This window comes from Mustela nigripes, chromosome 2 (assembly GCF_022355385.1).
Source record: "Mustela nigripes isolate SB6536 chromosome 2, MUSNIG.SB6536, whole genome shotgun sequence".
Classification (NCBI taxonomy): domain Eukaryota; kingdom Metazoa; phylum Chordata; class Mammalia; order Carnivora; family Mustelidae; genus Mustela; species Mustela nigripes.
The window spans coordinates 7,303,202-7,316,741 of NC_081558.1; the positions used below are offsets into that span (position 1 = coordinate 7,303,202).

At 57.2% G+C, this 13,540-nt stretch overlaps 1 protein-coding gene across 3 annotated transcripts in view; it reads right to left on the minus strand.

The window, feature by feature from the left end:
* The window catches only part of COL5A3 (collagen type V alpha 3 chain), a 36,660-nt gene that overhangs the window by 2,325 nt on the left and 20,795 nt on the right, over positions 1–13,540 (minus strand). For 2 of the 3 annotated variants that reach the window (XM_059388956.1, XM_059388955.1), the window contains exons 33-65: positions 13,083–13,127; positions 12,770–12,823; positions 12,603–12,647; positions 12,186–12,239; positions 12,034–12,087; positions 11,890–11,943; positions 11,649–11,756; positions 11,401–11,490; positions 11,078–11,131; positions 10,173–10,280; positions 9,960–10,067; positions 9,819–9,872; positions 9,309–9,362; positions 8,586–8,693; positions 8,458–8,511; positions 8,272–8,325; positions 8,100–8,153; positions 7,911–7,964; positions 7,271–7,378; positions 6,583–6,636; positions 6,359–6,412; positions 6,007–6,060; positions 5,782–5,835; positions 5,507–5,614; positions 5,272–5,325; positions 4,715–4,768; positions 4,420–4,527; positions 4,089–4,142; positions 3,973–4,008; positions 3,475–3,528; positions 2,678–2,885; positions 2,484–2,596; positions 853–921 (exon numbers count right to left, since the gene is read on the minus strand). In XM_059388956.1, the coding sequence (XP_059244939.1) occupies positions 853–921; positions 2,484–2,596; positions 2,678–2,885; positions 3,475–3,528; positions 3,973–4,008; positions 4,089–4,142; positions 4,420–4,527; positions 4,715–4,768; positions 5,272–5,325; positions 5,507–5,614; positions 5,782–5,835; positions 6,007–6,060; positions 6,359–6,412; positions 6,583–6,636; positions 7,271–7,378; positions 7,911–7,964; positions 8,100–8,153; positions 8,272–8,325; positions 8,458–8,511; positions 8,586–8,693; positions 9,309–9,362; positions 9,819–9,872; positions 9,960–10,067; positions 10,173–10,280; positions 11,078–11,131; positions 11,401–11,490; positions 11,649–11,756; positions 11,890–11,943; positions 12,034–12,087; positions 12,186–12,239; positions 12,603–12,647; positions 12,770–12,823; positions 13,083–13,127 (2,388 nt within the window). Of the gene's footprint in view, positions 1–852; positions 922–2,483; positions 2,597–2,677; positions 2,886–3,474; positions 3,529–3,972; positions 4,009–4,088; positions 4,143–4,419; positions 4,528–4,714; positions 4,769–5,271; positions 5,326–5,506; positions 5,615–5,781; positions 5,836–6,006; positions 6,061–6,358; positions 6,413–6,582; positions 6,637–7,270; positions 7,379–7,910; positions 7,965–8,099; positions 8,154–8,271; positions 8,326–8,457; positions 8,512–8,585; positions 8,694–9,308; positions 9,363–9,818; positions 9,873–9,959; positions 10,068–10,172; positions 10,281–11,077; positions 11,132–11,400; positions 11,491–11,648; positions 11,757–11,889; positions 11,944–12,033; positions 12,088–12,185; positions 12,240–12,602; positions 12,648–12,769; positions 12,824–13,082; positions 13,128–13,540 lie in introns of those variants that run through there. The other variant, XM_059388957.1, reaches the window with a different exon arrangement.

The window sequence follows — 13,540 nt, forward strand, 5'->3', positions numbered from 1 at the left end:
GTCCTATTGACTTCCCTTCCAGAAGTTCCAGGCCATGCCCTCCTCCCCACCCCCAATAGCAGAAGCTCCAGCCTGGACCACCTCTTCACTCTCCCAGACCAACATACCAGTCCCCTCCACCCACTCCACCCTTACCAGTCCCGGAGGCACTCTTCTAACAGAGATTAGATTTGGGTCCTTCCTTCACTTAAACACATTCTATGGCTCCCTTTGCCTCACAGGTCTTTCTGGAGGGTGGTAAGCCTAACCCTCACCTTCCTACTCCACCTCCTTTCTTAATCCTTTCTTCATACTTTCTTTTTTTTTTAATATTTTGTTTGTTTATTTATTTGACAGAGATCACAAGTAGGCAGAGAGGCAGGCAGAAAGAAAGGAGGAAGCAGGCTCCCAGCGGAGCAGAGAGCCTGATGCAGGGCTCGATCTCAGGACCCCGGGATCATGACCTGAGCTGAAGGTAGAGGCTTTAACCCACTGAGCCTCACCAGACCCTCTTTTTTTAAACTCTGGGCCTTCGTGTATGCTGTTCCCTCTGCCTGCAACACTTTTCCTTGTCCTCCTTAACTTGCTGACCCAACTCATTGTTTAGGCTTCCACTGATCTGTGACTGCTACCAGGAAGCCTCTGGTACTTCCAGCACTGCATCTGGATTTCCACCATACTCTGCATCCCCTCCATCACACATCTAATGCTGCCCCTGCCCCATCTGCCACCCCCACCAAGCCTGAAATCACCATGAAGGCAGGGGTGAGTCTTCCCTGTTCCTTTCAGTTCTCATAGCCTCTCCTCCAACTCCCCCTGCACCAGTTCCCACCAGTTTTCATACTATCCCCCCCTTGGCCTCCAGCAACTCACCTTCTTCCCTCGACGGAATGTGCTATACCAGTTTCCTGGCTTTTCCTTGGACCAGGAGGCCATTTTTACCTGGGGACAAGAGGGGTGTAGTGAGCGTAGATGCCCTGGGTGCCCGCGAGGTCTTTCCTGCATTTACCCCACACTGAAAGTTGCAGCCTGTATAGCCAGGACTCTTGGGCTGTTCTCTCACCATGGAGGTGAGCTTGGCTGGTGCATAGGGCAGCCCAAGGGACCAGGGGTCCCTGTCCTCTGAATGCCCTCTGAAGCAGCCCACAACCCATGACTGACAAGATTGGTGGATAAATGCACGCTCCCGCTCCCTCTCCCGCTGTGTGGGACAATGCAGTCCCCCCCTCCCACGTCCCCCAGTAGAACTGAGCTTTTAGTGCCCAAGAGTGACATTTTAATCCTCATTGGCCGCCTCCCCCAGACCCGCCCACTCCCCCCCCCCTTCTCTCCTGGTGCCTCCGAGATGTCCTTCTAAATCAATGACCTGCCCTCTAATCCTTGTCTCAGGGTCTGTGTCTGGGGAACCAACTCTGGATCATTTCTCAGTCCCCTCCCCAGCCCCTTTGGGCAGGAGGAAGGTGAGCTGGTGGGAACGGCTCAGGTCTCAGGGACCAGCAACCATTTAGAGGTTAAGCCCTACATGACTTGGGGGTCTGAGCTTGTCTAAATTCCCATCGGGATGGGGGGGTTGAGCTCCTACCAAACCAGGGCTCTGACTAGTCAAAAATAAGCAACAAGACGGACATCGCCGTGCCTTTCTGCAGGGTCTGTGCTGGCTGCAGATCTTACCGGCCGTGGAGGAGGCATTAGCACAGGCCCACGTGCTGCCTGTATCTCATCACTGAGCCTGACACGTGCGTCAACACCCCGATGGTACAACCATCCTGAGGCAGATACTGTCTTGAATCCCATTTTACAGATAAAAACAGCTGAGGTGACACCTCTCTCCCAACCCAGCATTCTAGAGCAGAGGCAGCTTGCCTGCTGCCCTCCGCTGTTCAGCCCAGTGCTGGGGCTGGGAGGCTGAGGGCTCCTGATGGAGCACCCCCGTATTCCTGGGGAACCAGGTGGTCTCCCCTCCCAACCCACAGAGGGCAATGAATCTGCGGGCCTATGAGGTAGCAAGTCAAGAGATGGTGGTTAAGGGCTGGGTCTCTGGAGCCAGCCTGCCTTGGGGTAATCCCATCACTTCTCTGCCTTAGTTTCCCTCTCTGGGGATGATGGCCCTCGCACCCCACACCAGGTGGCTGGGACTCAGTACAAATGCAGCTAAGTGCTCGGAACAGTCTGGCACATTTATCCCCTATTTAAAGGCTTCCACCATTTCTGTTTTCTTAATCAGGTTTTTTGGTCTATCTTTTCTCACAGACGGTAAGCCCCATAAAAGCAGAGTTTTGTTTGGTTTTTTATTCTCTGCTGTAGTCCCAGCCCTTCACAGGACTTGGCATACAGCGGGTGCTCAATAAATGTTGGCTGAAGGAAGGATAAGGATCCAAAGGCTGGTATGCGCGGTTGGGCAGGGAGGGGAGATAGGGGATATAGCTTCGGTGGTGGCGGAGGGGTTGAGGTGGTTTCCCGAAGCCCCCTTTCTCCCCCGCAACCCTCCTCCTCCAGGCACTCACCATCTCAAACTTCTTGTCGGGATAGAGGCAGGTCTCCCCTCCCGCAGTGAAGTTGCAGAAAACCCTGAGCGAGTCCCTCGCACAGCCCTGGTTGGGGTCAATCCAGTATTCCCCTGCCGCAGAGCCAGGTCGGTGAGTGTGCACGGGCAGGACCCCATAGGCTTACCGCCCGCCCGGCCAGGTAGGGACCTCACCATCAGGCAGGTGCGGGTGGTTGCGGTGTAGCTCACTGCACACAAGGCCCGGGCGCTCAGCCGTGCCAGGAGGGCGCTGCATCTGCTCCAGCTCTAAACTCAGCGACGTGAGTGAGGCCAACACCTCCTCCAGGCCGCTCTCCAGCTCCCCTGGGCCTGGGAGAGAGCGCCGGCGCCTGCGCAGCCCGTGCAGCTCAGCTCGGGGACCCTGAGCAGGGGTGGGGTAAGGAGGAGAGGTGAGCAGAGATGCAGGAGAGACAGGAAGAGGGACAAGCAAAGATGAGAGAGTCACGGGAGGTAAAGAGACATGGGTTGGGGGGGAGAGATAAGAAAGGGGAGAAGGGGCCGAGGAGATAGGCCGACAGAGACAGAGAGAGATAAACGGGAGGGAGAGATAGAAAGACCCAGAGTTGGGGAAAAGCCGAAGTAATAACACAATGAAAGAGAGATTCACAGGGGACGTAAGGAAAGCGGAGAGAGAAAGAGGGAGCGGGAAGAAGAGAGAAACAGAGACAAAACAGGGGAATAAGAATTTGGAATAGAGACAGTAAAAGGCCAGGAGGTGGAGAGAGACAGGGAGAGAGAGATGGACGGGGAGACAGAGCCAAGCAAGACGAGACCCATCAGAGCCCCCAGGGGTATCCCCCTAAACCCCCAACACAGCCCAGAGCCCCCTCCGGCTTTCAAGGCACCTTCTTCCCCACCTGCATGCCACAAACACCTGCTGTGGGCTCCACCCAGTTCTGGGCGCTGGGGGACCCAGGGGAACCCTCTAACATACTCCCTGGGGAACTTACCGGGGGGCCAGGGGGACCTGGGGGGCCAGTGTCACCACGGGGACCAAAGGATCCCTGTAGGGAGAAGTCACTGGGGAGTGAGCTCTGTCTGTGGAGACCCCTTCCTGCCAACACACATACACGCTCTCACACGCACGCAGTCTCACACTCACATGCGCAGTACCGGGGGAGGGACGTGCACTGCTTAGCACCAAGTATAAAATGCACATTTTCTTTCCGTATCTTAACATCTCTGAAAGCAACATCTTAACATCTTTGGCAAATCTCAGTTTCCTTGTCAAAACTGCTTTCGCTCATAGTAGTTTCTAAAATAATGGCTCCTGTTAAAATTGATGGCATCTTAGACTTGATAAAATACAACGGTAGGTGTTGAATAAATATTCAGTGAATGTGTGATTGAATGAACAAACAAACGCATGCAAAGGCACTGAGGTGCGGTGATGTTGAAAGGGGGCGGGAAGCCAGGATGTAGGGGCCCAAGGGACAGCATTTACTCACCGGGGACCCCTTGGAGCCTTTCTGTCCCAGAGGACCCTATGGGGTAGAGACAGGGAGGGCTGGAGTCCCAGCTGGCCCACCATGGTGACCCCACCCCACAAACCCCTCTTACTCACCGCCACGCCTGGGGGCCCAGGGTGGCCCAGAGAGCCGATGGGACCAGGGAGACCCTGAAGAAAGGAACATCGAGGTTATCACGGATGGGGTTCACCCCTATGATCCAGGCACATCCCCCAGACAAGCCTCTAGTCCCCTCAAGAGAACAAGCCACAGACACAGCCTCTGACTTGTAAATCCCCAGGTAGAGGCCCCCATTTTCCCCAGACACGACCCCTTCCATTCTAGACCCCAGCTTCCCAAATGTGCGCTCTCCAAATGAGCCCCAGTTCTGCCTCCCCACCCACCCCGTCCTCTGAACACACTCTTCCCGCTTGGGATAGAACTCACAGGTTCTCCCTGGGGGCCAGGGGGGCCCTGCACGCCTGGCAACCCCTGATCCCCTTTCTCACCAGCTTCCCCGGGGGGGCCGATGAGCCCAATTAATCCGATGTGGCCCTGTAAGACAAAAGAGGCACATATGGGGAAAAAAAATATGGTGGGGGGGGGATGCTTCTAGAGCCTTGGGGTTGTGGGTGTGGGAGCAGAGGAGACCCCAACCTGCCAGCCCTCCGGCCAGGGAGGCAGGTGAAGGTGGAGGAGATGGAGGTAATTGGGGGAGAATAATGGAAGGTCGTATCCTTACCTTTTCCCCCTTGAGGCCAGCATCTCCCTTCAATCCTGGAAGACCAGAGGGCCCCTGGAAGGAGGGGGAGGCTCAGTTAGTGAGTCTCAAACATGAAATCTCAAGGTTCATGTGGGTAATTAGGGGAGAGTCAAATGGGAAATTACTTGGATTTCAAGTGGGAACTACCAGGGATGTGATTATGGTCAGGAGAGAGGAGGGGTGACCAGGGATAAGGAAGGGGTTGGAGCGCGGTAAATATGAACAGTCAGTGGTGAGAATCAGTGTGGAAGGTCAGGGTAGACTAGCAAGATAGAGGGTCAGTTTGACCTATCAAGATGGAAAGTCTCTGTGGACAGTATGAACCACCAAGATGGAGGGTCAGTGTGGGTGGTCAGTGTAGACCATCCAGATAAGTGATCAGAGAGATGGTTAGTACAGATGGTCACGGTGGACTGTAGGATGGGTGGTCAGTGAGGGGTCAGCTTGCACCACCAGCACCCACAGTCGCTAGACGGTCCCAGGACACCCAGTGTGGTTCTCAGTGCCAGGACATCAGGGACAAAGAAGTCTCTTACCAGGGGTCCAGGAGGGCCCATCTGTCCAGGTGGTCCCAGGAGGCCTGGTTCACCCTAGGATGAAGCCAAACATGGGGACGCTGCCCTCGGCCAGAGCTCGGTGTGAGTGCCCTGGCCTCCACGCACACCCCCGACGCCCACCCCCAGCCAGGGTCAGTTGCTCCAGATTGTGGTGAGAAACTATAAGGGAGGAGCTGACCCCACCCCTCCCCAACCCTATTCCCACCCAACTCACCACAGGGCCGGGGATCCCTCGAAGACCCTCAGGCCCCACACGACCAGGGGGTCCTCGAGCCCCGACTGGGCCTGTCATCCCTGGGGGACCATCAGGACCTGGCTCCCCCTAACAGAACAGGGCAAGGGAAGGGCCAAAAGAGTCAGAGGGAAACTTCCCCCTGACCTCCTGAGGGAGGGGGAGGGAACGGGGGCTCCTGTGTTGATGGCCGTTGATGGCCCAGCTGTGGGTCAGGCATCAGCACAGGGACCCTTCCCTGGCTGGGGAGGACTCACCTTGGCCCCTTTCTCCCCTTCTCTGCCTTCTCGACCCATGCGGCCAGAAGGACCCTGAGGAGGCAAACAGGATGTGGGGGAGGGGAGCTTTAGGGGTAAAGGGAGCCTGTTGGGGTGACAGGGGTCTGTGGGGGTTTAGGGGGGCCTGTGGGAGTGAAGGGAGGCCAGCGGAGATGGGTGGGGCATGGGTGGGCCCAGGAGAGCCAGGAGGCGGGTCTCACTCACCCTCTTGCCAGGAGGCCCAGGGGGGCCAGGTTCCCCAGAAGCCCCAGGCGGACCCTACGAATACAGAACAGCACCAGGATAGTATTAGCTCATGTTGGTCGAGCGTGACGAGGTTTCAGGACGCCTCTGACCAGACGGCCTCCCCCATACACCACGCCAACAGCTGCCATCTCCCGCCTCCGCACTGGAGTCGCTCATGTTCCTGGGGAAGCCCCAGAGAGGCGAGGCAAGGGCATCTACAGGGCCCTAGGCATCTCATCCACCTACTTCTCTGTCCCCCAGTTCACTCCAGTTCACCCATTCACCCTCCCAACTCCCCCACCAGCACCACATCCTCTGTTCCGCCACTCACCGGTCCACCAACATCACCAGGGTCTCCCTTCTCTCCCGGGGAGCCATCGATACCCTGTGGGGTAGGCAGGGGTTGTGGAGGCACGTAAGGATTTAGGGGTGAAACATGGGGAAACGTGAGGGTTATTTGCTCCACAGACCTTGCCTAAGTCTATGGAGGGTGGAGATATGGGGACAGAAATAGGACTATATGGGGGCTTATGGGGGAGTAGGGCTCATACCCACCGAAACTCCAGGGTCTCCGGGGGGTCCTAGATCTCCTGGGAGCCCAGTGGGGCCCTGGAAGACAGAACAAGGACAAAGCACCTCTCTGAATTATCGGGCATTCATTCATTTATTTGCCACATGAACTGTCCCCAGACACCGCCTGGGCTGCTGAGGATATGCTTGTGAACAAAACACAAAGTCCCTCCCCCCATAGGGTGAACATTCTAGAGTCTAAGGTGTAGTGTACAGGTGCTGAGCTAAACCCATGACACACATCACCTCACTCCGTCCTCCAGGCGCCTCCCAGCTCGGGACTCACAGGTAGGACTGACCCTCCGGAAAGGGGTCAGATCCAACTTGAGGTTCTGCAGACCCTGAAGGTCCTCACTGCCCTCCCACCCCAGCCCAAGCCCCACCATGATGGTAGGAGGGTCTCAACCTCCACCCTAAGGCCAAATCCCACATCAGCCCCAACTCTGGGCATCTATCTCAGCAGTTCCAACGCTTCCAGAATGATTCCGTGTAGAAGCAAGTTGCACCCATACAGTGAGCTATAACCATCATTCGTCAGTATTCAGTCATGTTCTGGATTGCCTGGGGAATCAGCACACTGGAGGAGGAACCCCTCAGTAGAAGCTGGGGAGCAGGTTCAAGAGGATGCAAGTGCCCCTCCCCGATCTCTCCCTCCACTTCTCCCGGGACTCACCACGCTCCCTTTGGCTCCATCCTCTCCAGGGGGGCCTTTCTTGCCTGGGGGTCCAGCAGCCCCAGATGGGCCTGAGTCCCCCTTTTCACCAATTTCTCCCTTGGGCCCCTTTGCAGAAAGAGTCAGAGGTCAGAGGTCAGAGTCAGCTGGGACTCTTCAGAAGTCAAGGGTTAGCTTCCCTGGACTCAGGAATCGGGAGTGGTCTGGGACTTTCCTGGGGTCAGGGGTCAGAAGAGCCTAGACTGTCCAAGGGTCAGATGTCGAAGGCATCTAGGGTTTATTCGAGTCAGGGGCCGGGATGGTCCAGTTGCTCAGAGATCATAACCAAGGCTGGTCTAGCCCACATGCCATGCTGGAGTGAATTAGGAAAGGGGATCCCTCCAGGAAGTTCATCCCCCACATGAACCCCCACATGAACCCCACAGTAGGGTTCATGGTTTGGACCCAAGCCCCCACCTGCACCCTGTAGGTGTACAAGCTGAAGAACTCTCGGTAGCAGCCCTATCTGAGACCTTCCGGGGCTTAGGGATACCTATAGGTCTGACTCAGGCCTGCCCAGATTTCGTGAAGGTGGCCCTAGATGCCCAGAGGTCAGGGATTCCCTGAGACGTGTGCAAGGGTATAGAACACAGTCACTCACAGGGATGCCTGGGGCTCCTGGGGGTCCTGGATCTCCAGCCTCCCCTGGCTCACCCTGCAGGAGGCAAAGTCAGGGTAGGGAGAGCTCTGATTATGAAGGACAGGGAGGAACTCCCAAGAACAGCCATCCCCAAGCCAGACTGGCTGTGCCTCCCCTACCCTAGGCAGCCCCCTACCCCCTCTCTCTCACCTTCTCGCCCACAGCGCCTGGCTGACCAACTCCCCCAGGCAGCCCTGGAGGGCCCTGGAGAGACAGCAAGCAGTAGAAGTGGGACTGTGGGATCCCAACAGCCCCTTTGGGGGAAATGGAGGTCCCCACCTCTCAGACATCCTGCCCCACCCACCCCCCAGCAAGTCTTCACCTCTGATCCACTGGGGCCATGGGGACCCCTAGGCCCTGGAGCTCCGTGGGGACCCTGTGGGACAGTCAGAATAGCATCCAGTGACCTCATGACTCCCCAAAGGCACCACTAGCCACAAACACCATCCTTAATGGCCATCAATCACCCACCCTCTTCTCCCTCCCACCTTCCCCAGGTTGTCCATACCATGGACCCTACATCTCCAACCTCCCCTTTCTCTCCAGGAGGGCCTGGCAGCCCCTGTGGAAAAAAGAAGAAAGATTGGAGCACAGAGTGCAGGGAAAGAGGCCACATCCCCAAACTCAAACACCCACCTGCAGGCCAGGAGGGCCAATCACCCCCACGAAGCCTCTCACTCCATCATCTCCTTTCTGCCCAAAGAGGCCTGGTGGTCCCCGGCGTCCCTGAGCCCCATCTGCTCCCTGGAGAAGGACAGAACGAGGGTACAAGCGGGGTCTGAGTGAAGAGTTGGAGATAGGCTCTGGGTCAAAGTCAGGACCGAGGTTAACAATTACAGTCAGGGTTGGGCTTAAGTTTGGAAAGGGTCAGGGTTGGACTTGGCATCGGGGGTGCAGGTTAAGGGCCAGATTTTGGGAATTAAGTCAAGAGCTGAGTCAAAGTTTTCACATGGGCATTGGGTGGTGAATGGGCATTGGGTGGTAAGTTGAGGTCAAGGTCATGATACGGCTGAGATGGAATTTAGGGTTGGGTTTGAGATTGGGGCTGAGGTCAGATTCAAAGTTTGAGTTCAGGTTTGGGGTCAGCACTGGAGGGTGGGTCAGATTTGGGGTTAGGGGTAGGATGGGGTCAAGGTTCAGATTTAAAGATAAAGTTTGAGTTAAGGTCATGGATAGGGTTAAGACTGGGCCTGTGAAGGCCTTCAGGATTCAGGTTGAGATTGGGATTGAGCCAGATTCTGGCGTGAGTTCCTATTGGATGTTGAGTTTGGAGTTGAGTTTGGGTCTGGGTCATGGTGGAGGACACTGTCCATTCCCACCTGTGATCCAGGAGATGGTCACAAAGCCAGGAGCACTCACCGGGGAGCCTGGGTGTCCCACAGGACCCCGTACTCCTGTCGGTCCAGGTGGGCCCTGGGGGAGGGGACACAGCCAAAAAAAAATCTCAAGTTCAAGATTAGGAGAACCCTCAAGATGACAATCACTCCCTCCCACTCCACCCACCAGGAAGCAACAGCTTGCTTCCCCCACAGCCCTGTCTTCCTAGCCATCAACTGATGGGGTCAGACACAGACATCATCCTGAGCTTGGCTCATCAGGACTTTTCCCCAGAAGTCCCTCCAGGGACTGAGCTGGCTCACAGACAGACAGTAGGCACTGTGGCTGAAGTCCTGGGGGAAGCTGGAATGCGATGCCTCAGAGCCTCCCAGAGTCACAGACAGAGAGAATGATGCCATCAAGGAAAGGGAGAGGAGGAGGTAACCACCTCAGCTCCCTCCCCATGCTCTCGAGATCCCAGCTACCCCCCCAGCCTCCCCATCCCTCTGCCTTCCCCCAGGACCACCTCCTTCCCTGGGGCCCCACACTCACCGCATCCCCTTTGTCGCCTTTGCTCCCTTTGTTACCAGGGGCACCCACTTCCCCCTACAGGGGAAAGAGCATGAGGGGAGGACCAACTTGGACTCTCCGTACCCTGAGCTCCTGAGTCCTGCCCTCTCCGTGAACGCTTACCTTGTCCCCATCCTCGCCAGAAGGACCAACAGCTCCAGGGGGTCCGGGAAGCCCCAGGGGGCCTGGGATCCCATCTTTGCCTGTGGGGCCAGGGGAGCCACGCTCGCCCTGATGGGGGAGTAGATGGGAGTATGTCAGGAGTCAGGGCAGAGGAAAGGTCCTGGTATGTGGAGTCCTGAGGATGCTTGAGGAATGTAGTGGGCACGCACTCACCGGGGACCCCTTCTCGCCTGCAGGGCCAACAGGGCCTTGGCCTCCGCTTTGGCCAGGAAGCCCAATGCCTCCTGCTGGGCCCAGTGGACCCCGCTCCCCCGGGGAGCCCTGAAAACAGGGGTAAAGGGTCAGGAAAAATAGCAAAAGTAGTTCTCACTGATAGAGGCCTTTCAAGCTGCCTGGCATTGAGTCAGGTCGATACTGCTCTCTTGGCCACTCTGTGCCCTTCCCCACAGCAGCCAGAGGGACACCTGAGTCAGGGCACACACATCCCCCTGCTCACCACCCTCCACAGCTTCCAGCTCACTCACGAAATGGGAAATCCTCCTGGTAGCCCCCAGGCCTTGCACAACCTGCCCCATTACCTCCTGCCCTCTCTGCCTCCTATTGACCCCCTCGCTCCCTTCCTTCCAGCCACACAGGTCCCACCGTTGCCTCCAGCATGCTGCGCACACTCCAGCCCCAGGGCCTTTGCACATGCTAGTCCCACTGCCTGGAACGCTCTTCCCCTATATACCCACACGGCTCCTCCCAAATCTTCCTCAGGTCTCAACTCTAATATCACCTTCTCAGGAGGCCTTCCTTGAGCAGCTCATTTCAGCGGCTCTCTCCCTACCCCCCCTTCTCCGTGCTATTCGTGCCACTGATTCCTTATCTCCCCAACTAGAAATAAGCTCCAGGAGAAAGGAGGTCTTTCATCTGTTGATGTCTGGCATGCAGGTAAGTAAGTGTGGGATGGATCATCTCACGGATGGGGCCATGTCACAGGTGAGAAAACTGAGGTCATGGGTGTGAGCCTGTTTGACACCCAGGATAGGGGACTTAATCATGGCAATGTTCAGCTCCCTAGATGCCCCAAGGCACCGTCACCCTGTTTCCCACCCAGCAGATGGGCTTATACTTACATTGGCTCCAACAGGGCCTGGGGGGCCTTTGTCACCCTTTAAGCCAATAGGTCCCTGAGGGAGGAGATGATTCAGTTAAGAGATGCCCAAGGGTGTGCCCAGGTCCTGTCTTCCTTCTGGGGGCTCACAGTTCCCCACTTCTTCCTGGGCACTGAAGGTCAGGGGTCTATCTCCTCCAGGTCCCGCCTGCTGTCATTCCTTTACTTTCATGGTTGTCCCCACCCAGGATGCCACCACCATGTCCCTCCCCAGAGCACCCTTCTCCTTTTCTGCTTCAGAGTCCAGCCAGGTACATTTGGGGGGGGGGGGCAAAGGATACTCACTGGATCCCCAGGGGCTCCTTGGGGGCCGGGGAAGCCCCTGGGACCAGGTGGTCCTTCCTTCCCAAGAGGTCCCGGTGGCCCCAGGTCCCCCTGCAGGAGGGCAGAGGAGGAAGGTCAGGCTCCAGAGAAGGGGTGTTTCCTCCTAGTCTGTGAATCTGGGGGTGATTCTGAGCCTTGGGGTGGCATGGGGCCATTGGGAGACCTTTGGGGCCACTCAACTTGAGATTTTCCAGAGGGTAGCGTCTCACCTTGACACCCTCTCTGCCTTCCAGGCCTGGAAGACCTTGTTCACCAGGAGGTCCAGGAGGGCCTGGGGGGCCCCTCTCCCCCAGAGGTCCTGCGTCTCCTGTCTTCCCCTGAAGAGGAAAGATAAGCTTATCTTGAATGGAGGTGGCCCAGCATGGGGGAGGGGGCTGTGGGAGATGCGCTTCCCCCCAGATATCTCCCAACTGGTGCAAAACTGGGAAGACCTGTGGGGTCCATTCTGACCTGAGGACCCACGACACCAGCTGGTCCAGGTGGGCCTGTCTGACCTTGGAAGCCCTGGGGAGAAAAATTAAAAGGGGTGTCCCATGGGAGGAAGAACTAGAGAGCCTAACGGGGTCAGGGGTCAGAAGTCCAGAGGCTACGCACCAAGTCTCCTCTCTGACCAGGGTGCCCAGGACGCCCATCTTTCCCCTGGGGGCCCTGGGAACAAGGTAGGACAGAGACAAGCCATGACTAAGCAGTCTTCCCACCCCCTGGCTTCCCTCCAGGCCACCCCTAATCAAGATGCACTCACTTACAGGGGGACCCTTTGGCCCAGGAAATCCAGGAGGGCCTTGCAGACCTGGGAGGCCCTGAAATGGAACCAGAAACCACTGCCTCACCCCTCCTGCCTGGCCGTCTGAGCCCCGCATTAGGACAAGCATACTGAACACTTTGTGCACACCGGCCATGGAGCCAGACCCGTGACACACACTCAGTCATTTCCCGTGTCACCGCAGCCCTTTGCGGCGGGGACTGCGTTTATTCCCATTTCATAGAGGGAGAAAACAAGGCCCAGAGAGGCTGAGTGACTTCCCCAAAGTCACACAGCAGGCAAGTGGCAGAGCTGGAACTTAAACTCACAGCTCCCAACTTTAGAGGCTGTTCTTTCCACCGTGTCACAATGCCTCCCTCTCTCCTGGGTTTGTCTCCCATCCAGAAACACCCACACTCACCTTTTCTCCTGGGAACCCAGCGGCCCCATCCTGGCCCACATCGCCCTAGGACACAGTGCATAAGATTCAGGCTGCAGGACAAACCCAACTGGGAGGGCTTCGGGAGGACATTGGGAAGCCTGGGTGAGGGGGCCCACGTGGGGGCCTGATCACCCGCCAGCCCATACCTTGGGGCCTGGTTGCCCGGTGGCACCCGGCTGCCCCCTCTCTCCGCGGAAGCCCTGAGTAGAAAAGAAGCAAAGATTAGAAGCGAGAGGGTGGGGGAAGCTAGGAGGTGAACCCGAGTGCTCTGGGCCCCTCCCTCTGGGATCCCTTCTTGCCCTCCCAGGGACACCAACATAACCCTAACCCTCTCCCCTGCCTGCCTGCAGTACCTCCCCCCCTCACCCCACCCCCACCCTCGCCTCTCCTCCTGCAGCCCCTCCCTCCAGCCCCGCCCCCTCCCCCAGGCCAGGCAGAATGGGGGAGCCATCTTCTTACGGGTGGTCCCCGCTCTCCTTCCAAGCCTGGCTGCCCCGCCTTCCCCTGGAAAATGAATCAGGTGAGGGGGAAGCAGAAGAAAGCGACGCTGCAGACCTGACACACACAAATGCTTCCAGGCACAGACCCAGAAAGAGGTCTGCTGCACGCTTTATTCACAAGCCTTTCTCTCTCTTTCTCTCTCTCTCTCACACACACACTCACACACACATCGTGCGAAGATCACAGACACCCAGTTACACCTGTGAATGCATCTACAGGGTCCAAACACAGGTGTGCCCGCCCGGAAGGACACCCACTTATCCCAGACTTCATGCCGCAGCAGCACACGTTGGGTGACCCACAGCCTCGGATCGACACCTGGAGCTCCCCATGCAATCTGTTCCTTGCACATGTGCACACTCAACCTAAACACACGCACACACGGATTCACAGGACACGGTCCTTATAAGCACAGC